This window comes from Dromaius novaehollandiae, chromosome 6 (assembly GCF_036370855.1).
Source record: "Dromaius novaehollandiae isolate bDroNov1 chromosome 6, bDroNov1.hap1, whole genome shotgun sequence".
Lineage (NCBI taxonomy): Eukaryota > Metazoa > Chordata > Aves > Casuariiformes > Dromaiidae > Dromaius > Dromaius novaehollandiae.
In genome coordinates this window covers 27,968,726-27,994,771 of record NC_088103.1, presented here as the reverse complement: position 1 = coordinate 27,994,771, position 26,046 = coordinate 27,968,726, and the positions used below count along the sequence as shown (strand labels likewise).

Here is a 26,046-nt window from a genome sequence, read left to right as displayed (position 1 = left end):
ATTGATAGACTGTGCCAACGACACACATTGTCTTGGACAGATGGTACAGGAAGGGACTGAACAACTACGGAGGAGCTGATAAAAACTCGTATGTCTAGGCCATTTCAATTAAACTGCACTCACTGAAATAAATGCAGCATTTTGCAGGAAGAAAGTAGAGTTCTTGGGACTGAGGGGTGGCCGCTGGATGGCAGCCCAAGTCTGCCATGGGACAGCTGGGGTGGAAGGTGTTGTGGCTGCCCCGGAAGGAGAGAGGTTCAAAGGGAGGTGGTTCTGGCCCTAGAGTCAAAGACTCGGGAAGCCTGGGCCTCTCACTGGACCTTTCTTTGCCTCAGTCACATTCGCTGTGGAAGAACTACTACTGCAAAAAAGCCTCAAGGTACCAAGAAATGCAGCATGCAAAAAAAAAGGCAACTTGCAAGAGAAGGGCATCTGTGAAAATGATGGCCTAAACTCCATTCCTGCTGTGCTTCTGCGCATGCAAAGAGCCTGCAGTTTTCGTTCATTTTGGCTGCTGGCAAGGCCAGAACTCAGTTTTGCTCCAAATGAGTTTGCCTAAACCTCTCTTCATCCTATGACTTCTATTGCTGTGTCATGTGACAATGCTTTTCTACAATTATTTTCATGACTATTGCACATTTCCCAGCCAAAAACAAAAAAAACAGTCAATTTACAGCTGTCATTGTGCCTTGTAATGACCTCTTCCATCCCAGATTTCCCATGGTGGCCATCGCAAAAACCAACTAAACTAAAAAGGGCAAAAAAAAAGGAAAGTCTTTGTTATTTGATGAAGCATCCTTTGACTTCCTTTTAATGCACAAACATTTTGTGATCATCATCAGAAGCATTACTGCTGCCTTATATTGCTATGCAAATGGCCACAACCACAGTGTGTCTGTACATAGCTTTAAAAGCTGCAGAGGTAGTGCTTCCAGAGCAGAGGAAAAGAGTTCTGCTTCATTTGTATGACATCAACCCACTCAGCAGATATAACTAGCCCCAGCTCCATTAGACTCAGTGGACCAGTTTCTTTTCATTCCATTTTACGATCTAGCTTTTTATTGTTACACATATCTATTGTTCTTCCACTGATCAGATGAACAACATTAGCTTTGCTAACGAGAAGAACCACAGCAAACTAGTGCTCTTATCCTTGCTAGACACTCTTGATTTAGGATCTAATCGCAGTAAGGGAAAGCACTAAACATCCTGATGTAATATGATGTAATTAGCCAGTCTAATCTGGGAAAAAAAAAACCCAAACTATATATATATATATATATATATATACATATATATATATACACAGCTAGATATTCTCCTATTTCTGAATATGGCCTAGCAAGGAGCTGGCCGGCAGCACGGTCCAGGCCAGAGACAGGTTTGCTGATGGGTTCACACTCAGGCAGAATCAATACTGGGACCTGGAGTAACACTTTTACAGCACATGCATCATTCGCTCACTGTGGCAGAGTGCTCTAGGGAAAGTTCTGGATACAAGACAAGAATAATTTTCATGTTTGTTTTCAAAACTCCCTAGCTCTATGCTTGTTTCGTTTTGCTACAAACTCTCCAGGCCAAAATTCCCTCTGCGACATGTACAAGGCCAGAGACTCAGTCCAGCTTGAACACAGCTCCCTTAAGCTAACAAAAGTGATTGGCCAAAATAAAGAAGTCTTACTTGAAATATATTTGGTATCCAAGTTAGGACTGGCTTCTCTCCAGATCCCCAGGGCTTCAGTTTGCCTTCACAATGAGCAAAAAATACACTCTGCTTTCCTAGCCTACCTGAAAGCAGTATATTGGAGGAGCCCATCCTCCACAGTAAGCCTTTAAGAAGCACCTTGAAAATACGGTGCAGAAAGGTAAGTGTGCACTTTTACAAAACGAACAGCACAATTAACCAAGCACAAAGGATATAGCGTTTTTTTATTTTTAAATGCAGATTTTGCTTATCAAATTACCATTCTTTATATCTGTGCGTGGATACTTTGTATCCAGAGTCTCCCCTTGGAAAGAGTGCCTTTACGCTATTCTCTGAGGGTCTGCCTACTTCTGGACTTGTGGCTGGAAAGGGCATTTATACAAAAACCAGCAACAACAACAAAAAAAGGCTTGCACACTCTTCTAGGATTTTAGATTACATAGGTTCCTTCTAATTCTACCATAGAAAACGTTAATAGATCTGTTTATCTACACTTTAACATGTAGATGGCATTTTGCCCTATGCTGGGTTATGTTGCATAAAGTAAAAGCAAACAACAGAAAACTGCAACATGAATGGTGCCACGTCAGTTTGGCAAAACATTTGTGACGTAAAAGAAAGGAAAAATATTCATAATGGGAGCCATTTCCCTTCCTTTAACAACTTGAAAATATATCCTTGTTCCTGAAACACTTGTTTTTCAAATTCTTTTTTCTTTTGTTCAAGATGAGCCCTTTCCCAAGGGAGATTGGATTGCATTTTCTGAATTTCAAGTCAAAGGTGGCTTAGAGATTTAAATGTTTAGAGAATAGGATCAGAGGATAATTCAGGCTGAAAAGGGCCTCAGGAGGTTTCTAGTCCAACCTCCTGCTCAAGGCAGGACCAGCTACGAGGTCAGACCATGTTGTTCAGGGCTTTATCCAATAGGATGTTGAAAACCTCCAAGGATGGAGACTGCACAACAAGTGCTTAACTGAACATGAGCATTTGGGCTGAACATGACAGAAAACCAAACTAAACCAGTACAAACTTGTCCATTTTCACTGCCTATCTCTCCCACAGACATCACTTCCCAACCAGAAAATGGCAAGTTTGACACAACTCTGCAAAATAAGTAAAATGGACAACAGAAAATCATTTAGGGCCAAACTCAAACTCCACTGAAATCACTGAAAGATGTCCTTAGTGTTTGTTTACCCCTTCTATGGGAAATGTTTCAGCAAATGGCATTGGTGAAGGGACGTGCCTGATTTGAACTGTAAGGGTTCTGCATGCACGGCTGTTGTCAGGGATGGAGGAAGTCTGGAAGCTAAGTTCAGGTTAGGGAAGTACCCAAAATGCAAAGCTTTGCTGTGTGTCCTGTGAACAGTCTCAGTCGTTGGGAAATCAAGTATTTACTGAAAATAACCTCTATCACAAACGTTAAAACTTGGGAGGAAGGTGCCTGTGTCCCATCCCCAAACCATAGTTATTAACAAAAGGCCTGATTCTTCCCTTTCTTTTCTGGAAGCCAAGAGTAACTCCACTGAAAACAATCCTATAAAAGTAACCCTCAGTGTGAATCAGGCCCAAAGTCATTAATATTATTCTTCCTTAGAGCTTCTGCACTTACTGCAGTTTGCATTGGGGAAGACAATACGAAAATGAAACAGAAGAAAGCAAATCAATACTCCAAATATAGATATTTATAAGCAGGCACACTACATTCAATATTACCATCTTTTCACCTAGGTTCTCTTATTATGCAGTTTTGGAGAAGGTACCATACAATAGATGATTAAAAAAGAGCTTAAGCAAGGGTGAGTTAAAGTTTGATACAGATTCTTCCAAAGAAGTTTCTTTCTTATAGCCCTTTTCTAGAAATTAATACTTTGAATGTTTTATGTCTTTATTTTTTAAATCACAGAATGCACAAGTCCAAAACCAGGAACAACATTTTTCAGGTTTTGAAATTTAGCTCTGTATTTCACTGGGAGCCTGACAAGGAAAAAAAAAAAAAAGGCATTTCAATTATAACAAGCAAAAGTCTTTTCATCCTAACCAAAATATAAATACTGCAATGGGATTTCATTCAACTTTGCTCCTTTTACCATAATATATCAGGCCAAGTTTTCAAAATGAGTTTAAAGCTGAATTATAAACAACCCCTGATTCTGGGGGAGCATATTTGGAGATTATCAACAAATTTAAAGATTTCAGCAGCATGTTAGTGGACACTGCAAAGGTATATGAGAAGTCTTGAGTAGCTGCAATTGCACTCTGGTTGTTAAAGGGTTTTTCGATAAGGACGTTGTGTTGCACTGTGTATCCACATACAATCTTCTTGTCAATAACATCTAGGTAATCAATGTGTGCAAAAAAATGAATCTTGGGTTGATGGCATATTTGTAGCCATGTACTTTCTACCTGTCAATATAGTTTAAAGGCAGTGAGTGAGGAAAGTTCAGCTGATGCGGCGTCTGTCCTAATCTCACAGGATAGACAGGATGGTCTCATAAGTTTTACTTTGTGTCATATATCATGCAACACATCTGGGCAAAATGACACTTGCTTTGGCAATCCCAGCCACCGTAATGGCAAAGCAGCAGCAACAGCAAGCAGGTGGCTTCATACTGTCATATGGATTTGTTTAGCTGGCATTGCCCCCTTTATATCACTGATGATTTGGGACTCAATATCACACTTCTTCTGAGTAGTCATCACTTCTCTTCTTGCAATATGCTCAGCCTTCGTTTTCCTTTCCACCCAAACCACAGTGAGATTCAGATAAACAGTGTTTTACAAACATCAAATCTACATGTGCTTGTGTGTGCATGTGTCTGTCCAAACAGATCTTAAAAACAGTAGTTGGCGTATTTTGCAACTTTAGCTTTCAAGATACCCCTTCAGCTACAAAATCATCTAAATCAGTGAGGGATACTGTATCTGTATTTGGGGTTGGACTCACATCCTTTCCTAAGTGAACTTGAGTTTCTTTGGCATATTGATTGTGGGAGTAAGAGGCTGGATCAATACAGGGCTGGCTATCTACAGGTTCAACGTATCTGTAGTCCTGTTGGTGATTTTCAGGTAGTTCTTCTGGCTCTCCTGGTACATCTTGCATTAACCAGGTAGGTTCAGAGAGCTGAGACGGTGACTTCAGTGCTGCTACAGATGAAGCTGGCAAAGGCAGCACTCTAGGGTAGGAGGCATACGGAGGATTTATCATTTCTGAAGAGGGGGTTTGGTGTAAGTTCCCTTCTGAGGAAGAGACTGATACTTGGATATATTTGCCAGTTTCTGGATCATAAAATGTCTTTAAATTAACTTCAGCTGGTAAATCAACTACATAGTATTGGCCAGAGTCAGGGTCTTGCAGGAGTTTACGCTGGGTTGAAGAGGGTGAAGGGCTTACTGCTGATGTACCACTGAGTCTTCTCATACTTGTTTCTGTAGGAGTAGAAGTTGAGTGAAGGGCAGGATGGAGAGGAGAATCTCCCACGGGTGAGGGAAGTGCTAGCATCTGCCCAGACTGAGATGGCTTTCTCCTGCCAGCAGCTGTATGCTCTGTCAGATGTTTTTTCTGCTGCTCTTCTATTTTCTTTCTCTTGCTTGCCAACCTTTTGGCCCGCCGCAGAGCCTTTTCGGTTTTCGGTGGCACAGCAGGAGGCTTGCCTGCTGCTCTCCCCCCAGGGCCCCTGAGCTCCAGTCTCTCAGCTGTCCCTGCAGAATCGGAATGCAGATTCCCCTGCGCTGAATCAAGTATCTCTTCAGCAGATACATCAGCTTGGTTCTTTATTGCCATGTTTAGCAAGGCAGGGTTTATAACGTCCTCTGCCTCTCTGAGGCTAGAAATTGTTGGTTTCTCTGACGGTGATCTGGTAAGAAGAGAGTGCATTGTGCTCCCTGACCTGGGGCTTGTTACAGCAGAACATGTGAGATTGTCTAACAAGACTGGTGTGCCTTCCACGGGTAGGATGTCCTCTAAAACTTCATGGGATACAGGAGAATATGTGTAGTCCTCTGACATGGAACCTGCCACAGGGGAACTTGTCTCCCTAGTGATTATTTTTTTCGCACAAGACCCACCTCTGCGATTAGATAAAAGATGGTTCTTAAAGTAATTAATCTTTCCTTCTGCAGGACAGTTTGGGTTGTCTAGTGCTTGGTCATTTTCCAGACCTAAATTTGGCTGTGTTAACCTGTGTCTTTCCTTCCCAGTCTTGGGTTTCTCTTCACTTCTGCAAATGCTCTCCTCATTCTTTTTCCCTGCTTTATTCAACAAAACACAAGTGTCTTCATCTTCTTCCATCAGCTTCCCTAATGGAAAGCTCTCTACATCTTCCGGAAGACTGGGGTCCAGTGTTGCTGAAGTAGATCCAGGCTCACAAGCTTCTATCTTTCTGCTAGCTGCTCCTTCCCTCACATTCTTTTGCACTCTGGGTCTTGACAACAACCAGTCTAACTCTGGGACATGCAACATGTCTCGGCACTGCTTGTTGTCTGCAGTGGCCATAAATCTACTTTCCATTTCCTTATAACTGCTGCTCACTGTATCATCTAAGGAAAAGGACCTAAACAGGGGCAGCTTGACAGCCCTTATTACCTGAGGTGACTTGAATGTGTTATCTTTAATCATAAACATACTGGGTTTGAATGAGCTTGAAGATGGTGGTGTTTGTGGCTCCTCAGACCTGGAGGTGGATGTGTCCTTTATACTGTCCAAAGCAGAATCCACGCTGTTGGCCTCTTCCTTTTTCTCTCTTCTCATTTTCTCTTTTATCAGGCTTCTCTGTTCATTCCCAGTAACCTTACTCTCATTCCTCTCTGTTGAACTAGTACCAGAACTGATACAAGCATAATATTGCAGTGCATCTTCCCCAACTGCTTTCTCTCTCTCCTTATGGCTTTTCTTACTGTCAGCACTCATTTCACTCTTATTCCTCTGGTTTTCTTGAAGGCATGCCTTCTGAGTCAGTGGCACCAATGGAAACGGTTCCTCCTGAAAGGGTTGCTCTACCGTGGACACGAAAGACTGCTCGGAAGAACTAGCGCTTCTTTTGCCTTTTATTTCATTGCCAGTTACTAGCATACTGGTTTGGTTCTCACTGTAAGGCACATCCTCTGCCGGTGAAAGTTGGTTTGGGAGGGCTTTGAAGGCAAAATTTTCATTCTGATTATCAGGCTGTCTCTCATTTTCCTCACCTCGGAAACCGGGATTTTGCATTGGCTGCCCAGCTGTTGTATCTGCATTGCTTCTACTGTATGGTTTCAGGGTTGGATAGTACAGACTTTTTCTTAAATCAAGTTCTTTTGATTGATGTCTGAACAAGGGGAAGTTTTCATTACCTCTAGCGCTTTTAACAAGATCTTCATGTTTTGAATCATCTTGCTGCAAATTGTCTCTGGTTTGGTAAAACAAAGGATCTGTTGTTGTCTGGGGTGAACTCAAAGTCAGATAATTATCCATGAAGGATCCAACTAAATCAGCTTTATTGTCCTTTTCATGAACATTGTCAGATAAAACAGAAGTTATGTCACCTGTTTCATCCTTTTCTGCAATCTTTTTGTTACTGTCTTCTTGCAAAGTCGACAGCAAGTCATTCAGTTTTACGCTCTCCTGTGTAATACTTTCCTTAGTCTTATTTCTATCCTCCAAGGTCCTCAACATAGGAGAAGGGGTATAAATGCTTTTAACACGTTTACGGACATCCTTCAAGTTGAATAACAAACTTGTTGCTTTAGATTTGTAACTATCCCGAGATTGGTAATCAGCAAGCCCACTCCCCTCGTGTTCTCTCCCTGCCACACTCTCGGTGGGAGGAGGCACCGCTGGGATCAGCTCACTTTCTGTAGGATCTGCCTCTTGTTTTGGTGGTATGACGGGTGTTAAGAGTTCGGTGATGTTGAAAGAGGGACTGCTTGATCCCGGGGAGTTTGCCTGTTTAGTCCAAGGAGTTGCGTCCAGGAAAGGTTCAGCTGCAGCGGCCTTTTCAGGCAGCAAGCATGTCTTGCTGTTGGACATGAACGTCTGCTTTGAAGTCTGTCTCCTCTCTGCTGCACCTTTTGTAATCCTCTGTCTCCTCCACGGCGGACAGGTACTACCTAGCTGGGGACTGAGGGCTTCCTCCTCAGTCAACGTGGCCGGGGGTCCCAGGGCAGGCAGGCCAGGTGCCTGGGATGGGGGCGAGGGAGAAATGGTCCTGTAGGACACAGACTGGGGTGAGATGGGGGCCTGGGACACAACAGGGGGGGAAACCAGGGCTGGAGCCACAAGAGGGGCTTCAGGGACAGGGGGTTTTGGAGGAGGGCCCTGGTGTGTGTGGATCCTAGAGGTGGGTGGAGGAGGAAGAGCAACATGAAATTCGGTTCCTGATGGGACCGGGAGAGGGCCCTGAGGTACGTATACAGTTGGGAGGGGGACACTGAAAGCAGTTTCTGGTGGAGTTGGCTCAATTTGAAAATCTTTCTCCTGCTTTCTAGCAGTAGTGGTCTTGACAGGTGGTAATTTATGTTCACGTGTGCGGGCTCCTTTAATAAATGGTGCTTCTTCAAGGTATGTAAGACCTTCTTTTTTCATTATTTTATCAACAAATTCCTCTTTTTCAGCCAGTTTTTTATGATGGACATTCCATGATTCAAAAGCACTGTTCTCACTGTGAAGAAAATTACCTTTTTTTGTTGGTTCATTAACTTTCACGCTTCTGTTTTTGACAGCCTTTTTAGAAAAACGGGAGAAATTTGACTTGGCTACTTTTGACATCTCAATCAGTACAGGACAATAACTATCATCGGGACCACAATACCTCTGATCTGTTTTATTAGGCCTTTTCTGTGGCTCATTTTTGCCACTGAGATGGTGGCTATCTGGACAAGCATCAGAAAATTCAGAAAGTTCCTTCTGGATGCTTAAAAGGGCTGTGTCACCCCAGCAAGCCATATTATTTCCATGATTTACTTTACATTTTTGAAAGCTATTTTTAATGGGCTGCTTAATGGCTACCAGGGAACTTCCTGACTCTTGGTTTTCAGTCTTATCAAATGTCTTAATCAGAGAGGACACTTTTGAAACATGTTTATCGTTCCTTGGCCCAGGGGCTGGCAAATTCAGCTTTCTCCTTTCTGTGCCAAGGGTGCTAATTTTAGCAGTCTTTTTCTCCTCCTGAGCACGTTTTGGTAATTGCTGGAATGTCGAAGCCCATATTGCTTGTTCATTGTTTCTTGCTGTTAGCTTGTTGCAGACATTGCTCTTCTTGATGGCATGGTTTAACGTCCCTGGGTGAAATTTAGCAGAGAACTGGCGAGTGAAGTCAGGTGAAATGGCAAGATCTGGTTCATTGTAAGAGTCTTCAAGTTCTGCCACACATAAACTTTTGAAAGCCCGGGCTGTGAGGCTGCTCACCTCTCTGTCTGTGTCATCCAGGAGACTCCCAATACTCGAGGAGTCACTGTGTCCTTCTGTATGTTTCTTATTTCCCTGCATTGTTCATGTGAGTCATGAATGAATTATCCCAATGGTTATTTTCAGGTGTCAAATAGGCTGTGTTGGGTAGTTCCAGCTGTTTGCAATTCACAAGCATAAAGTGATTCCTCCAGACAGTGCGGCTACACGTTGGTTCATCTTATGGAATAGCTGAAGGAAACTTTCTTCTCTGAAAAGCCAAAAATTACAAATTATCATTTTTATATATTAACCCTATTAGACAAAGAGCATTTTCCAGGTATATCAGTCATTGGCTAATTTGATCCTACACATATTCTGAACAGAATGCTAGCAACACAATAAACAACACAAAAAGCAGTTGTTATTCTGGGCAGTTCAAGTAGTTATCAATAGATAGTGTAGGTACTGGAAAGTGCCATTAAAAAAGTGGTCTCACCTCAGATTCTTTATTTGGGCTCTTAAACAAGGATTTAAGAGCCAAATTTCAAGTACTTCTGTTTATATACCTCCAAGCATAAACACTTCCAAGTGCTGTGGATTTGTTTGGCTAGCAAAGTTAGCCTGTGTTGGCCAGGGAGAATTAGCTGTAATAAAAAGGAAGCAAACTGATTTTAAAAAAGAATGTTGCCAAGTACTTTATAGCACACCATGTCCTACTGTTTAAAACGAAGGAAAAGGTGGCAAAACATATTTGGCAACACATCATAACTGTAATTAAAACACTGTGTGAAACTCAAAGTTGCTAAAGAATATTCTGTTCTCACTCTTCTGCTAGCTCACAACTGTGGGAAATGAAGTCCATCGTGATGAACCTGCTTGTCTCAGGCTGGAACTAGGCTGTGACAATTACCCTAACTCTTACCTGACTCTTGCTTAAGAAAGCAGAATGGCCCCACAGGTAAGGACTGCCTACCGTGCATTAGCATCCTCCAGACAAATATTGCTGGGGTAAAATCTTCAGCTGCCCATATCCAGATATGGTTGGGTTGGTATATTGAAACTGAAGAGGCTGCTAATATCAGCTTGGCCAGCAGAAGGCAGGAGTGCCTAGGGGACTCTAGCAGACCCACTGAAGGAGCATTTGGTTTCAGTCCCAGAAGTGATGAGAGTAAAAGGCAACACATCCAACACAATTATAAAATATCACAGCCTTCCATTAATCCCTGGGTACGATGCAAAGGCAGGGCTCATAGCACTGCAGTTTTTGTCTGTCTCTGCATCAGTCTGAACACAGGGTGTAAGGTCTTGGATGGAATCAGTCTTTACAAGCAAAATAAACCCTTCAGCTATACTTGAAATGTACACTCTACAGCTCCCCAGCATTCACTCTGTAAAATTTTAAGATGCTTATTCTGGCACTCAAAGGCTTGAGCAGGCTATTGATTGAACTATAGTGCGACTCAGTTTAAAAGTGTATTCAAAAGCCAGCTAAAACCTACTGCATAAATAAAGTCTGATCTGTATCTCTATTTCCTAGTAAACGCACCATTAACTTCTGATGTGCCCGTACTCCAGAGTTCACATCTACAGCAGGTGGGAGTTGCCCCCATCTAGAATTTGGATCCACCCTAGGGCTCAGCAGCGAAATCTAGATCCAGATTTCAGCCCCTCCAGTGTCCAGATCCATGATTCCACTTTGGCCTGTCTCAGTGAGACTCTTGGAAAGGGCATGTTTTTTCCTCATGATGACTCAGTGTTGGCCAAAGTATGAAATGTCAGAGGAATTGGGCTTACTCAGCTGAAATACTCAGACAGTTCTTTCTTCAAATGAAAACACTTCTGACCTTCCTTTTCTATTTAGAAACCCAACCAACCTATTTTTAGACTCAAGTTATCGTAGTGAATCTTGATTCTGTCCTCACAGCCATATAATTCCAATGACTTATACAGAAATCTGGCAGATGTGCACTTGAAATAAAACAAGCCTAATAGAGTTTCTCTATTTTATTTTCTATGGAGATTTTTCAAGAACACACATCCATATCCCCACATACACACTCTGAATATAATCCAGCAAGAAAAAAAAGAGAATATAAGTGAAAGGCCATCTCAGTCTTGGTGGGATTGTTAACTGTTATATGAGGAGGTAGTACCGGTGCATACCTGCCATATATGCTTCTCATCTTTAGAACTTCTCCTCATACTTGTATTTTGCTTCATTTCTGACCATCTTTAGTGAGGAGGTAAAAATAGTCCAATGATGTAGACTCGGCTGAAGTAGTATCCTGGGATGTTTCCGATCTTCAGCATTTTTGACCTGAAGTGAGCTCTGCAATTTGAAAACAAAGGCATTTCTTCGTATGAGCTGAAGATCAGCTCACATGCTGTATTTATTCATCCACATTTTACAAACATTTTAGGAGTGATTTACAGTACTTCTCACCAAGAGACACAGGTATCCAGCACAGAGTGATAACAACCAGATAATCTGGGGGCTTGGTAGCTTGTGGAGTCCAGTCAGGTTTCTAGCAGACCACTGCCATAACCCCCCAGCACTCTGCAGTAGCCCCAGCAGAGATTAACGCCGAGTGAGCAATGGTCTCCCAGCAGCCTTCCCACACAAATGGCGGGTGACATCTCCAGGTTAAAAAGAGGGGTTTTGCTGGATAACTTCTTCCCTGCCGCTGGCTACCTCCCCCCCGTGCCACCCTTCTAGCAGGACCACAAAGGAAAACGCATGCCTCCCCTCCAGCTGCATAGGACTGTCAACGAAGATAGACAGATGTCAGTATGCTAGACTGTGAGCTAAATCAGCTGAGGTGCGAAAAATCTTTTTTACTGTCCCTGTTATAAAGGAGAGGAAAGGTAGACAGCTGGGATGGTGATGGGCAGTAAACAAAACAGCTTTTTTATCAAAGAATCAGAGCCAGAAGATACTGGAAAAAAGCTCTGCTATGGTGGACACATGTTGCTGCTGCCCTTCTGCTGTGCAGAATCCCAAAGATTTCAGGCTAGGTTATGCGTCCTAGTGAGACAATATCTACTTCCTGGAGGGACAACTGCCTTGTGCTGAGACAACGTAAACAGAACGTAGGAACAGATATGGTAGATCTTCCTGGACCAAGAGACTCTTCTGAGAAAACCTGTTATCATCCTGCAGTATACAAAACACACTGGCAAAAGCAGCAACAAGGGCTCGCCTGCGGGGATGGTCTCCTATACCTCATCTGGGGATGGATGGGTGTCAGCAAGTTGGTTGTGAGTGCTAGTTTAGAGAAAGCCTGTATCACTCAGAGCTTTTTGTGGCCTTTTTAAGATCTCTGACTAAAAAAATGTAAAAGCAAAGAAACAGAGAAAAACTCTATCATCGGTTGCAGACAGGAGTATATAAAAAGAGCATCCTCACTGCACAGAGCTGTTCTCAGTTTTCTCCTTGCTCAGAGGTTAAATTAAGATTTTAATGCTTCTGTGGTACTCTTAACTGTGCAAAGACAACCCCGCCGTGGGAGACTGTGCTGATTATGTTTTGGCTCACTCATCAGCGGAGCTGTTGACTAAATTCCAACAGCACAATGCTTATCACTATTTATTGGTGGTGATGCCTGAACCAGGAGGAAGCTTGGCTTTCAAATCTCATGGACCAAGGTCTGAAGAAACATCTTGTCCCTTGTAAACTGAGAACATTCACTGAAAAGTGAGTAGGGTAACAATAAGCATGGAGATCATGATGTAATCTCAGCAATTATTTTCCTAGTTAGAGTCACTATTACAAAAACAACTCAGCATAACTGATTAAAGAAGAATAGTGACTGTCACTGTCTCTGAAATCCCTGTGAAGATCCTTGTCTCGCCTGGCCATAACACTAATACTTGGACAGTGTAATGTTTCAAGCTGCAAAAGCTGTATCTGTACAGGCGTTCAAGGGGCAAATCACTACAAGGACTGGAGGAAAACAGCAGCACTTCACCAGTCTGCCTATCCCTTGTACAGGCATGATGGCAGCTCCTGAACTGCCAGGCAAAGAAGCTGCTCATAACTAGCTGATGGCAAAGTCACATTTCTCTACCTTTTTGGACAAGGAAGCAAGGTGCAACGTTCGAGCTAGCTCAGGATTCAGCTAGTTCTATAATGTAGGGGAAGTGAGTTTAGTCCATTCTCCAGATACACAAAAGCAAGGCTGAGCATTTGGAACTGCTTGAGAAATGCTGAGAAACACGAGGTGTTTGCGATAGGTATGATCTGATCTGAGCTACCGAAAAAGCTTGCATGAAGGTACAGATTTCAAGGAGCTTAATCAGAAAGCAACCTCCCCTCCCTTTAAAATAGCCTTTTCAGTGGCTCTCTTCAGTGCCTAGCAAGTTGTGATGAGGAGGTTAAGTTACAGAGACTATTTCTGGCCTGGCACAGACTGAATGTCAACTCTTTTTCACTAGATGGGAGCCTCACGAACCAGCAAACTTGGCTGGAGCGGGTGACATCATTGCTGCTGCAATATATAAAGGGCTGCTTGGTTCCCCCACCTCCCTCGGGTTGGTATTTGGCTGAAATGTTGTGCCATGAGACATCACAGTGGCATTTTGGCAGCACCTCTGGGAGTTACATTGCAGTCTCAGGTCAACAGCACTGCATTTCCTTTGAGGATGAGAAGGAAAGGGGGAGGGAGTGAAGGGTTTTTTTTTTAATCTTTGTGAGCTGCTTTCTCCATGTGATGCTCACTGCACGGCATTCTCCCACAAGGAAGCGCAGAACCGGGAGCCTTGTGGTGACTGCTGGCTGAGGTTTGTTTAGCAGTGTGCTTTACTCACCCAGCCACCCCCACTCTACTATAGCTTTGGGATTTCAGGGACTCATTATTACAAAACATAATTAATGCTTCTTACTCCAGGAAATAGGAAAATCCCTAACAAATTGTTGATTTTTGTGCGTGCATGTGTGCTTGTCTGCAACACACGCATGCAGGCTCATAACGGAGTGAGAGGGCTGGCTGAAGCAGACCAGTTCAGCTGTGTGTTGTCTGGCTCAGACGAAGCTCACAGGCGACAGCAGCTCCCCCAGCTCCAGGGGGGCTATCTCAGAGTGCTCTCTTGGCTGTAGCTGCAAAGTCCTGCATGGCAGCAGGGTTCAGTATGTGAACGGCTGTTGTCAGTTAACAACTACGGCATCACTGTATTTCCCCAAACACATTTTGTATTTGGGGAAACTGAGGCACAAAGGTCTCAGGGAGTTAAAGGTCGCCCACAGAGTTCCTGTCAGAGCTGAGAAAAGGAGCCAGAGCGGCCTTACATGAGAAACAGAAGATACCTGTATTCTGGTGTGGGAACATCCTGAACAGTCCTGCGCTGGGCTGCTTGGCCTGCAAGGAGCGTGTGGGCTGGTCATACTGGGCTGCATCAGAGCTAAACGCTAAACTCATGTGCACCCCGAAGCACACAGGCGCAGGGGAGGACGAGAACACCCTCACCAAGGAGGAGAGCTGCCTGGGAAGGGCAACAGCTGTGCTCCAGCCAAATTTCCCTGAACTGTGAAGAAAGGTAATTTCTGGATTAAGATGATAATAAGGGAGGGGGAAACTATTAGCACAAGTCTCCATTTTCCTCATCCAACAGGATCACTTTCATCTAGGCTTTGCAGACATAACGGGCAGCCAAAGTCGATTCTGGGGAACTTTCCTCAAGTACAAATCCCTGCTCCAGCTGGTAGAGGATGGAGAACTGGGCCTGCCCAGCTTAGAGTGAAGATCCCAAACGCTGACAGAAATGACTAAAATAGAACGAGGTGACTTTGACTATTCCAACATCAGACCTTTGATTACTGCATGGGGTAGCAAGCAACCATGTGTCCAGTCCCCAACCAACATAGACTGGGGTCCATTCCCCTTGAGAATTTGGTCCAGCAATTGTCTCGGACAACTTGTCCTGGGCCAGAGAAGAGGAGAGACTGTTCTTGACTTTGGGCCAAATTCGGTTCTCAGTTACACGGGTATAAATCTAGAGCCATTTTATTGACGTCAGCAGAATAACTGAGAACAGAATTGGTGACTCAAACTACATCTACTTCCTAAGCCAACACTGGTGCTTTATTCAGGCTACATAAGTAACTGTAACCACAGTAAAGTTAAATCCAACATCTCTGCAGAGCCAGACCTCACACCCATGTGGCATTGGGACCAACATGTGAAGGAAAGGGATTTGGAACCTATATAGCATTGCTATGCCACCAAATCATGTTCCCTAGACAATTCTGATTTTCTCGCCTGCATCACTCACCACTGAAAATAGTAGTGCATTTGGGCTTAAATAATTTTACTCTTTTCTACAACTTCACTAGAATATCTAGATCTAAGAGCCACAAGGTACATACTGCATAGTTGCAGCCCGGACTAGTAGGGCTGGTTGGAAATCTGAATTGTCATTCTGTAGACAATATCGCCATTTGGAAATAGGTTTGTATGTGTATGTATATGATGGGAGGATGTTCTGATTCTGATGGTTTTTGAAATTTCACATGGAATAAAAATTCTGAAGAGAAATTCAGTTCAGCAAACTTTTTCCTCAAGAAATCTTCAGAACCTTGTTCTGAATTTCAAAATTTCATTCAGAATTTTATACAATTTATTTTCATTTTAGATTTTTTTTACGACTTTTATATTAAGGTCATGAAAAGTAGTTTATAACAAATATAATAGTTAAAATAGTCTCTTATTATCTTTAAATCAGAAAGGGCACATGCTATTTAACCTAACTGAAACTTTTCATTTTATTTTCTATGTCAAACAACACTTTGATGGTATTGTGAGAGGGTGTGAGGTTGTTCTGAAATTTCCATAAGTAAATATTCCAGATGATAAAAAAAAAAAATTCTGAATGATCTTTTGAGGGGAAATGATGTCAAAATCAATATGATAGTGATTTTTTGTTTAACCAAAACAGTTTTTTCCTGAAGAAAAGACAGCTGAAGTCATTTTCTCCCAGGGAGCTCTACTGAAGTTGGCATGAGTGTTGCTGGAAGCTGGATCTGGGGCTCATCAGACTCATAACTCAAGGAAGGTCAGTGCAGCTTGGTGAAGTATCTAGCTGATGACTGCGTGTTATGCATCCTGCTCTGTGTCTTCTCCCCAAAGGACATGAACCTCTTCCAGGTCCCAGCTGGAATGCTTGCCTCTTCAGCTCAGACCACAAAGCTTCAAGCACTGGAAGATGAAGACCTCACGTGAGGAAAAGTGGAAGGAAGAGAGACTGCTTGTGACAGCTATGGAGAATCAGGGTCAGTCTCTCTACCTTTCCCTTTCTGGTTCAATGGCAAAGACCCAATAGTTATTTCCAGCTGCTCTCCGGACTGCCTTTCCCAATGTCCTCCAAATGCCCCATCCTGCCAAGAGCCCTGTCAAGTCTGGAAGAAGGAGATGTCTCTCAGAAAGGGTTGCGTCTAGACTAAGGCTTTCTTGCAACTCCTGTTTACCCCCCCTTCCATTACCTCAGCCCTACCCACTGCCTTTGAAGAATCAGTAACATGTAAAAATGATGGAGGAAGTCAAAGGCAAAAAGAGCATAACTAACACAGGCAAAGGGCAGGTAGAGCACAGAAGAAACAGTAAAACTCTATGAGAATCACAGGGCAAAGACCTGAAATCAGCATACACAAGTGACATTTAAGCAACTGAACCCAAACAGTGCATTTCTTGGCATTAAAGAACTGACTGGAAAAGGCCACCGTCTGTAACTAGGTCAGTCATTATATACTGAGATATTTATACAGCTCCCCACTAGTATGGTACATGAGCACCTCATGGCTATTTATGCTTACGAACTCTCCTGCTGCAAGCAGGATTTCTGTCTCATTTACAGATGGGTAGCTAAGGCCCAGCTACAACTGACTGACTTGCCCAAGATCAAACAGGGCATCTGTGGCAACACAGGTAACCAAGAGGACTGGTATGTCTTTGAGCCCCACAAGAAGAGCTTAACCTTTGGCAGTTACGGCAAAATGTGCCTTCTCACTTCTCCACAGGGCATGGTACTTTATCATGAGTCTCTGCAAGAGCAGGGAAGAAGCTTTATGCCACAAAACCCTTCAGCTGAGTATGGTGGTGTACTTTGACATTACATTATACAATGAAATCCATACAGATTTCCAGGTGACTTATTGCAAAGACTTCCGCTCCTCCTCAGGTTCCTGATACCTTTCTTTGAGATCATGAAGGTTCAAACCTTCCTCACCAGGATGAGGTGACAACTGGCATTGCATTGGTACAGCTCCTCCGCTGAGCACTGACAGGATTTGGCTTATGAGATGGGTTTTCATCTCCTTTCACTCAGTCTGAAGCAAGTCCTAGAGGATGAAAGTTTCTGAGCTTCTGCTTCCTGAGTGGAAGAAAGGAAATTATCTCACAGTAAAGGGGGAGTTGTAGAGTACTGAAGCATCCCAATGGCTAGAGACAAGAGATCACATGGAGGAAAGGGAAGAAAAAAACATGTACAGATAAACAAATGTAGTGGCCTGGAGGCCTTGTGAAACAACATCCCAGACAGTCCCTGTCCTAGTCACGAGAAAACTGTAATGATACCAGCAAGTATGCTAGACAAGAGAGAGGCCCTGGGGCACTCTTCTCTGTGATCTACGCAAGGAAATCTGCAGCTAACATCCAGCCATGTTGCACTTCTCTTTCCAAGCTGGATGATCTGAAACTCTCCCCCACTTATACTGGCCCTCCTTGTTGAATGCTGGGGCATTGGCATCACTGGCATCCCCAGCACGCCAACACTCTCTGCACTGTCAAGTCCACACTTAGACCATTCAAGCTTCTTGACAAAGAAAGTCTGACTCACAGCCACTCACACAGGACACAGCCTTAGAACTAACAGGCTTGCAGAAAACAAGTACTATTCCTTTACTGGTAGTCTCACCTGCTTCTTTCCTTTATATCTTCTGCATCTTTTTAAGGGTTTGGGCAAGGATTTTGCTGATTCTGTTTTCCATAAAAAAACAAAAACAAAAAAAGCTTAAGTCACTTCTAGGTGCCAGGTTTGAAACTGTTTCAAATTCTAAGTGGTTTTATCACCCACTGAAGTCCACGGGATTTAGGGACATGCAATATCCTGAAAGACCTGTGTGATGTTACTATAGAAACCTTTCAGATAAATTCATCATGACTTGTGAAATATGCAGAACTTTCTAAAGCTCCTGCAGGACACAGAACATCACAGGCTTTTATAAAACAAAACTTCTAACTCAAAACAGACATCAAGATTTGCAGCTTGTGTTTCAAGAGTTCATCCACAACAGTATGTAACACATTAAGGAATCCTTCCTCTTATCCCGGAGTCCAGTGCAGCTAGTAGTATCCCTGTGAAACACATATTCGAAAGACATGCCTATAGACACAAGACAGTATCAGAGGATACAGAACGACGCTTTGAGGAGCCTATCAGTACATGAAAGTCTGTGACAGACACAGTGCCTGCAGGCTGCATCCTGTGCCTTGCTGCCCAAGACCAGTCTGCCTTGACTTGCAGCTAAAGCAGTCCCTCTGGATGCCAGGGTGCAAGTCAGTGAAGAAATCATCCATAATTGGACAACAAGAACTCACCCAATCTTAGTTCATCTTCATATGTTCATGCAGCACAGTCTGAGGATCATACCCAGTGAGGCTGTCTAAGGGCATGAAAACCAAGCCCCAGTTTGATTCTCTTTACTCCAAATTTGCACCTGAATGAATTCATCAGCTCTAGTGAACCTCCATCACGTTTACAGCAGATTAAGCAAGGGCTGGACTTCACACAGAAGGAGGGCATCATTAGCATGACCTGCTAATAATATCCAAAATGATGCAAAACAAATCTAGAAAAATAGATTTTAGGGGAGACTCTTTACTCTGAATTTCCAGGCTGTACTCTGCTCAAGTAATAACCCTGCAAACATAACCAAACCCCAAGAGCTGTCATGGCAAAAAGCTCCAGCCAGCAGATAGGGATATGCACCAGAGTGGGGAAGAAAAGGTGAAGGATTTAGTTTTAAAGGTTTTTCAGCTCAGGCTGCAGAAATACAGTTATTTCTTACCTATGCCTTGCTGTAGCTTTCAAGTGCAGTCATGAGAGCTCAGTTCTACCCACCAAGCTGTGCAGCAGGGAGGGAAGTGCATATTTATATACATGCTAGAGTGTATGACTCAAACACAGTGATCCATTCGCTTAACATCTTTCCCCTGATGACAAAGTGCTCCTCAACCATTTGCGACGATAACAGAGCCGTTCCAGCTGAAGGACAAAAGCTGTGGCTTGCCATACTCCTCCCTGCCATCTGGAAGATGGCCATGGGACAGCTACCCACCCATGGGAGGACATTAAGAGGGCAGGAAGGGGGGCTCCCCTCTTTTGCCCCTCCCCCCCGCACATGACTTTCTCTGTGGGAAGTAAAACCCAGCCAGCAGTCTCCTGAGTGAGATGGAAGCTCCTTCCAGCCCCCTCTTCAGTGTGCACCAGGGTTCATTTTTTTCCTGGGAAATTAAGACTTCTTGTTCCTATTCAGGGATTGATTCATAGCTATGATTAAATGGTGTGTCCCTGAGGCACTTCCTCATTCTTGTACAGTTAATGCATATGCTAAGGCTTTTTTTGTGATTGTATGGTAAAGGATATACATAAAAGAGAGAAAGAAAGAAAGAATACAGGAGTTTTCAGTAGAATTTGCATCGGTTCCCAAAGAGAGGGGCCACTGACCCTGGCTGAATTCAGGGTAGCCCAGGGTAACCCTCTCAGTGCCCTCCGCTACCTCAACGATACTGTCACCACAGCGCTTTTCCAGAGCTGCCAGGCCCTCTGCAGAGCCCTGCGGACAGGCGATAGCACAGCCCAGAGCCCAGTGCTGTCACAAGCCACTTCATCTTGCCCTCGCCCTTATCCTCATTCTCCCCTGTACCCCAGGCAGCAAGTCTACCTACCTGTCTATGGCTTCATGCAATTCCCAGGCCTGGTCACAAACTTCTGTAGCTCCATGAATCATTTCTCAGTTTTGGAGAAACAGATCAAGTCCTAATGTCCCTACTTCAAAGTAGATCAAGCAAAACAATGAGTCTCAGTGAGCCACAATTTTGCAATTAGGAACGCTGCCCTGTTGCTCCAGCATAAAGCCCAGACACAGCTTGCAGGCAGCGGACGCTCTGAGCGTGCTGCAGAGCTCACATGCGTGCTGCCTCCGCACAGACGTCCCACATGGATCCTGGGGCACTTGCTCCAGTTTCTGTACAATGGAGCTCCATGATGTCAAACATGTAAAGAGTAGGGACAGAGACACACAGGAAATACACCTTGACCCATCAGAAGTCATCCAAAGTGGGCTAAATTGTACAAGGGTCTAAAATAAAGCTGACAGACAAGCTGAGCTGACCTTAAGGTATGACAGCTTATGTGTGATCCAGCTAAAGCTGACAGACAGAGGCACATCTGAGACTGAGGATCTACAGTAGCTGTAAACTGCCAGATACTGCTGTGTGCTAACTCCACAGGTGAAAATGTAGCCAAATGTTAATCACATGTACCTTTCTTAAACACTTTTCCAAAGATTGCATGGATTTCCACCTCTATCTTGTCCAAGCAGAAAATTAGAGTTAGGTGTTGTTCACGCACCCATCTCTGTCAAAATGCTAGCACACATCCCAAACAGCTTCAGACATAATGTGTAAGTAACAGGGAAAGCATGTCTGAAGCTACCAGGAGGTAGCTAAGTGAGACCTCAAAATAAAGATGCATCACTATTGGACTGGCTTTGTTTATGGGGAGGTTGGTCTGACTCTGTTACTAAATGATTTACATTAATCATTACTTGTTAATGCCTTCATGTACATCATTATTTGCAAGCACAGGAGATGGAGGATAGAGGATAATTAAATATCTGCTTTCTATGCCTCTCTAAAGAGTATCATTTGGGAGGGGAACCCAAGGGAGAAGGAAACCTCGATTTTGGGGAAAGACTGTCCTCTGATGGCTTTAGCACCACCTCAGTTTCCCTGAGACTGCCAAGGGTCTCAGTGGCAGTTTCTGACCATACAGACTTGAGAGCCATAAAAATCTGGCAAGCAGCAACATTATCACAAAGCACTAGGCTTAATACACACAAACATATGTATATGTCTACAGATATGTATGCATAGGTAATCACTGACCCACCCAAAACCCACCCACCCAAAAATACATGCAGTCTAGATTCAAGAGGCACAGTATATGCCCAAGGGTAAAATTCCCCTATCAGGACACACGTACAGCCCCCACCACGCTCCCTTTCACCACACACCTGTCAGCTAGTTCACAGACTGCTGGTCCCCAAATGAGACCCTACCTCAAGCTGTGTACGCTAGCTCTAAAAGCCATGAACTCCCCCAGTTGCTCAGAGCAGCCAAAGCTGTGTGTGATCTGGCACCCTGGCTGCACAGTCTAGCGCAGTGGAGCCTACAGCTAAAAACCACTTGCAGAATTTGCCTCTGCCAGCAACTTTCTGTATGCATAAAGTCAGCTAGACTGAAGAAAGGGAAGACTAATGCAGTTGAATGACATTTTCTCCCATTCTGGCTTGCAGGGTTAGTTTGTTTTTTTCCAGGTCTTGGTGGGATTTGCCTTTCACACAGCTCTAGTAACACAAGCACAGACATTAGCAAACCCTGAGCACAGATAAGACAAACATTTCAGGGAAGCAGAGAGGAATAAAAGGCTAGAAGATGAAATTTCCATGTGTTTTTGGTTGGTGATGCAGGGATGCAGTTAATATCTTACCTCCTTCTGGCCATGGCCTTCAAGTTCACTGGAGACCGCCCGTTATAACTGTTTTGCAAAGTTGGGAATATGTATGTAATTTAAATACTCTTCCAGTGACAAGCACGGGAGGATGAAGAGATTTAGTTGTTTGTGGGCCCCAACACACTAGGAACCTTTCCTTTGTTAGTATTTCCCACAGGCCTTATCTGTCAGGCATTTAACCAAGGGCATTGGCTTTTTACATGGTCACTTCTCTGAAGAACTGAAGGAAAAGAGTTCCATGGCTTTGATCCCGTTTGGAAAGCTTATTTCTCCTTTTTACTTCTCATTTTCCTTCTCTCCAGCCTTTCCCTCAACAATGTCAGATCATCAGTGAGGGGCCCTCTAACTGATACTATTACAGAGTCAATCCGAATATGTCGTTCAGCCTGCTGCTGGAATGCTTTTCCCTATGCAGATCTAATCAGATTGCCTGCTCATAGACCATTTGAAAAAAAGTATATGCACTTTGGATTCTCAAGCACCATTTCAATTATTTCTGTGTTTTTATTTTGCTGCTGAGTTTTGCAGCTGGGCTAATAAAGCATAGCTCCTTGGGATGGCAGATTAAGAAGTTCTGCAACAACTGGACTCAGAAAAGCTTATGCCATTTAAGAATTTTTCCAGTGATTAAAATTGGATACAAGTCATAGTCACAGTCATTTATACTGGCCTCTTAGCGCTGCCTAGGTATTTGAACTATTTTACTTTTTCAGGCTCTGTAGCATACTAATTGCTGCCTATAAAATATTTAAATTGTTCTCTTCCTATTTGTTCCAAAAAAAGAAATAAAAATGCCTTCAAACTCCTACACAAATCACTAAAGTTTTTAGAAGTATCTTATCTGTAGGCAGTAATCGTCTGGAAAATAGAATCAATGTATATTTGCTTAAAGTTGCTTACCACGCAATGTGCAGGACAATTAAATGGAGCTTCATAGCAATTTAATGAGCTGTTTAAAAGATCATACTCCTCCACCAAATAATATAACATTACACGTGTCATAAGCAGTATTAACTGCATACAAATCTGCATGTATGTCTCTTTCTACATACAGACTTTCAGACATAATCCTGCATTTTTCAGAGTGGAAAAAGCTGGACAAAATGAAAGGACTTTCCACCTCTAATCACTGAAGAAAAAATATAAATGCTGTTCGATTTCTCTCATCCAATCAATCACACAGTTGATCCCTGGGTGCAAACACATTCACGTACTCAGACACCACCACTCTTAACCATTTCCCTGTTTAAAAATGCCCATGCGCTTCCCCCTTACCTTCTGTGTTCCAGCTTCCTGATCAGAGACAGTACAGTGCTGTGCTTTCTTCCCTTAAGTCAAAGCCCCAGCACATTTTACAGCAGCCTGCTTACTATTAACAACTCCCATTATTCATGTGTTTCGGACTCTCCTTCTGAACATGGTTATCTTAACAGAAACGATCACTGAAAAACAAGCAAACAAAAAACGAAGTGGAGGAGCTAACCCTGGAGCCCTGACAGACCTGCCCAGCCAGGTGAAGTGCAGTGAGCAAGGAATCCAAAGTTAGTAAAATGTATTTAAATAGTTATCAGGCAAGGGGAAACCGAACGGAGATCATGGTGGGGAAGAGGCAAACATACGTATTGGAATAACCATGCGGTGTCAAGTAACAGACAGATGAAACAAACAGTCATCGGCTATTTTTACATTCAGATTCGCCTTTGGTAATACTTCAGAGATAACTAACACCAAAAGTCATGTTGTGCGATTGGCTCGCTACTGCCAGTGATTCAAACCTTAAAGCACTACATTTTTGTGTCTGCAGGTGGGAGTGAAAATGTTTATCAAGGTCACCATTAAAAATACTGTGTAAAAAGTATGTTCATGAGTAACACATTGCTTTCCTAATGATGCCTTTTCATAAATAGCGCATTTCATCATCAAGCCTGGACAAACGTATCCAGCGCTGTTAGAGTAAGACCCCATTCCAGCGCCCTTCCAAAGCAAACAACACCCGCAGCATCCTGGGAGGCACATGCCAGCACTGGGCTTCACCGAGCGAGCTGCAATGGGATATTCAATAATAGGGGAAATATGCCGTGAAGTCAGCAAGCTAAGTTTCTGTACAGCAAATATAAACAAGGGATTGCATCCTGTGCAATGAGAGCCCCTTACTGAAGTCATGGGGATCTCTTGGGGCTCAGCATCACGCTGGACTGAGCCACAGACCGCAGCAAAATTAAGAGCAGAATCTCCTCTGATTATGGCCCAAATCCCGCTTCCATGGCAGAGCCGGGCTTGGGGTGAGCCCGGTGCTCAGTCACATTTTAAACAGAGCTGCTAACTATACTGTTTTAGAATGAGTGGAGTAACAACCCTGCAGCATCCTCTGCAGAGAAGCCCCAGGCACTGGGAGGATCGGGATCAACTAATCCTCCCAGTGACCCGGGAACGGTCTGAGCTCGCATCCTCAGAGGGCAACAGCTTATATACTCCAAAGCAGCCTTCAGCACTGGAGTCCCCTTTGGGATAGGTGACTCGCCTCAGGAAGATTTTGCAAAGCCTGCTCTCCTGGACTCCAGGTTTGGGCTCCAGATGCTCAGCTGCTTCTCCTAACTCACCACAAACCAAACCCTGGTCTCACTGAACGCCAGGGCACGTCTGCTCCGTCCTGGCCCACCACTGCACACCTCCAGCAGCCACTTGCCTCCTACACCCCGGAGAGCGCGTTCGCACAAAGAGCTGTGTGAGTCACGGCACCTACAGGCCGAGCCACCTGTGAGGACTGGTGTGTGCTGGGAAAGAAAAAAAAACCTTCGGGATAAAAACAGACGGTGGAAAAGTTGTTTGCAGGCACCCACTGACACTAACGTAGGCAAAACTGTCTGTATATGTGTGTCTGTCTCTCCCACACATTTCTGAAGAGGGGTGGAATGTATTTCTGGAATACTTGTGCTAAAAATAAACCCATCCCTGCTGTCTATGAAGAGAGGCAGGTATAGCCTGGTTTCTGTAAGCCCATGAACTTCTGAACTGCTAAGAGGCTGAATCACAACTAAAAAGACCCCTAGGGAAATGGGTATGACTACTAGTGTAGGGAAGGGTGGCTGATTGCTTCAATAATCCAAAATAGGCCTCTCCCACAAAAGCAGCTGCAGTTAATGCTAGAACTAATAACGAATATGCTTTTCAGACTCAGCTTTGAAAGGGCTCAGATCTTGGGATAAGCTTTTTACTTGTTCAAACATGCTGATAATAACTACTTGTATTTGCAAATCCAGTGCTCAGATGAGAGTTGGGATCAGATGGCCTGTCATTAAAATAAAACTACTTCTGGGGGAAATTATTGAATAACACACAGCAAACACAACCCAGTTGCACATAGATGTTGTTATCCTTCTCCCAGGAAAGTTAAAAAGTAAAAATTCCTGCTGCTTCCTTTCAATGAATGTGGAGCAGTAACAGATCACATTAAACTTTTGTAGACAGGGATTTGGACTGAAATTCTAAGTTTATGTGAAAAGAGCATACAATTTACACAAATATGCCAATGGAAAGTGAAAATATGTATGTATAATGAACTGTAGCTTTTGCAGACACACATTTGAAATTTTAAGTTCTTGGTGAGGCTGGGAAGACAGACTTATGCAAGAGCAGTAGTTTTCAGCCTTTTTTGACTTGTACCCCATCCAGTAGCACCTTCTCCAGGGCAATAAATGGAGTAGGAGTTCAGTCCTACTAAGAGAGACGGTTTTTTTTCCTTTGTTACCTTAGCTGCAAATCCCAGGGAACTGGTCTGCAGATCCTGAGAGGCCAATGGATCACATGCAAAAAGGCACTGGTAGCTGGAAGCCAGAAAGCAGAATTTATCATAAACAGAAAGGAAAATAGGCCACCTTAGACCATCAGGCAAACAAAGGAAAATGCAAGCATCAAACTGCTTTGGTTGTAGAAAGTAAATGGTTTATAACTCTATTGGCATTAATAAGCAAAGGGCTTATTTAATAACCCATGAGAGCAATACGGCTGTATTCAGTTTTCAGCACTCCTTTGCCCAGCAGAGCAATGCAGGTTCAGTTCTTACCTGGCAGCCACAGATTGAATGATTTGTTGACTGCTACCGCAGTCAGTGCAATAGCTTGATCGCTGGGTACCAGACAGACAATTGCAGAGCACCACGAGCGAGAGCATCCCCACGGCCGTATCAGCTGAA

At 43.6% G+C, this 26,046-nt stretch overlaps 1 protein-coding gene across 7 annotated transcripts; it reads right to left on the bottom strand.

Annotated features, from left to right (window-relative positions):
* Positions 1–3,368: 3,368 nt before the first annotated feature.
* Positions 3,369–26,046, bottom strand: C6H10orf71 (chromosome 6 C10orf71 homolog). 7 transcript variants are annotated; one of them, XM_026109959.2, is made up of 5 exons: positions 25,918–26,046; positions 25,603–25,678; positions 23,130–23,296; positions 11,232–11,397; positions 3,369–9,336 (listed from the first exon to the last, which is right to left on the bottom strand). In XM_026109959.2, exon 5 carries the CDS (start codon positions 9,165–9,167, stop codon positions 4,578–4,580), a length of 4,590 nt encoding a protein of 1,529 aa, XP_025965744.2. In that variant the 5' UTR covers positions 9,168–9,336; positions 11,232–11,397; positions 23,130–23,296; positions 25,603–25,678; positions 25,918–26,046; the 3' UTR covers positions 3,369–4,577. The 7 variants fall into 7 exon arrangements, 4 of the variants coding, with proteins under 4 accessions (XP_025965744.2, XP_064370070.1, XP_064370071.1 ...); XR_010389721.1 differs by lacking the exons at positions 3,369–9,336; positions 11,232–11,397; positions 25,603–25,678; positions 25,918–26,046 and adding exons at positions 15,663–16,258; positions 17,249–17,429; positions 17,973–18,034 and having other exon boundaries at positions 23,130–23,448; XR_010389720.1 differs by lacking the exons at positions 3,369–9,336; positions 11,232–11,397; positions 25,603–25,678; positions 25,918–26,046 and adding exons at positions 15,663–16,258; positions 17,286–17,429; positions 17,973–18,034 and having other exon boundaries at positions 23,130–23,448.

Coding starts and splice junctions, on each gene's coding strand:
- C6H10orf71 (XM_026109959.2), bottom strand. CDS start 9,167: ATGCAGGGAAATAAGAAACATACAGAAGGACACAGTGACTCCTCGAGT.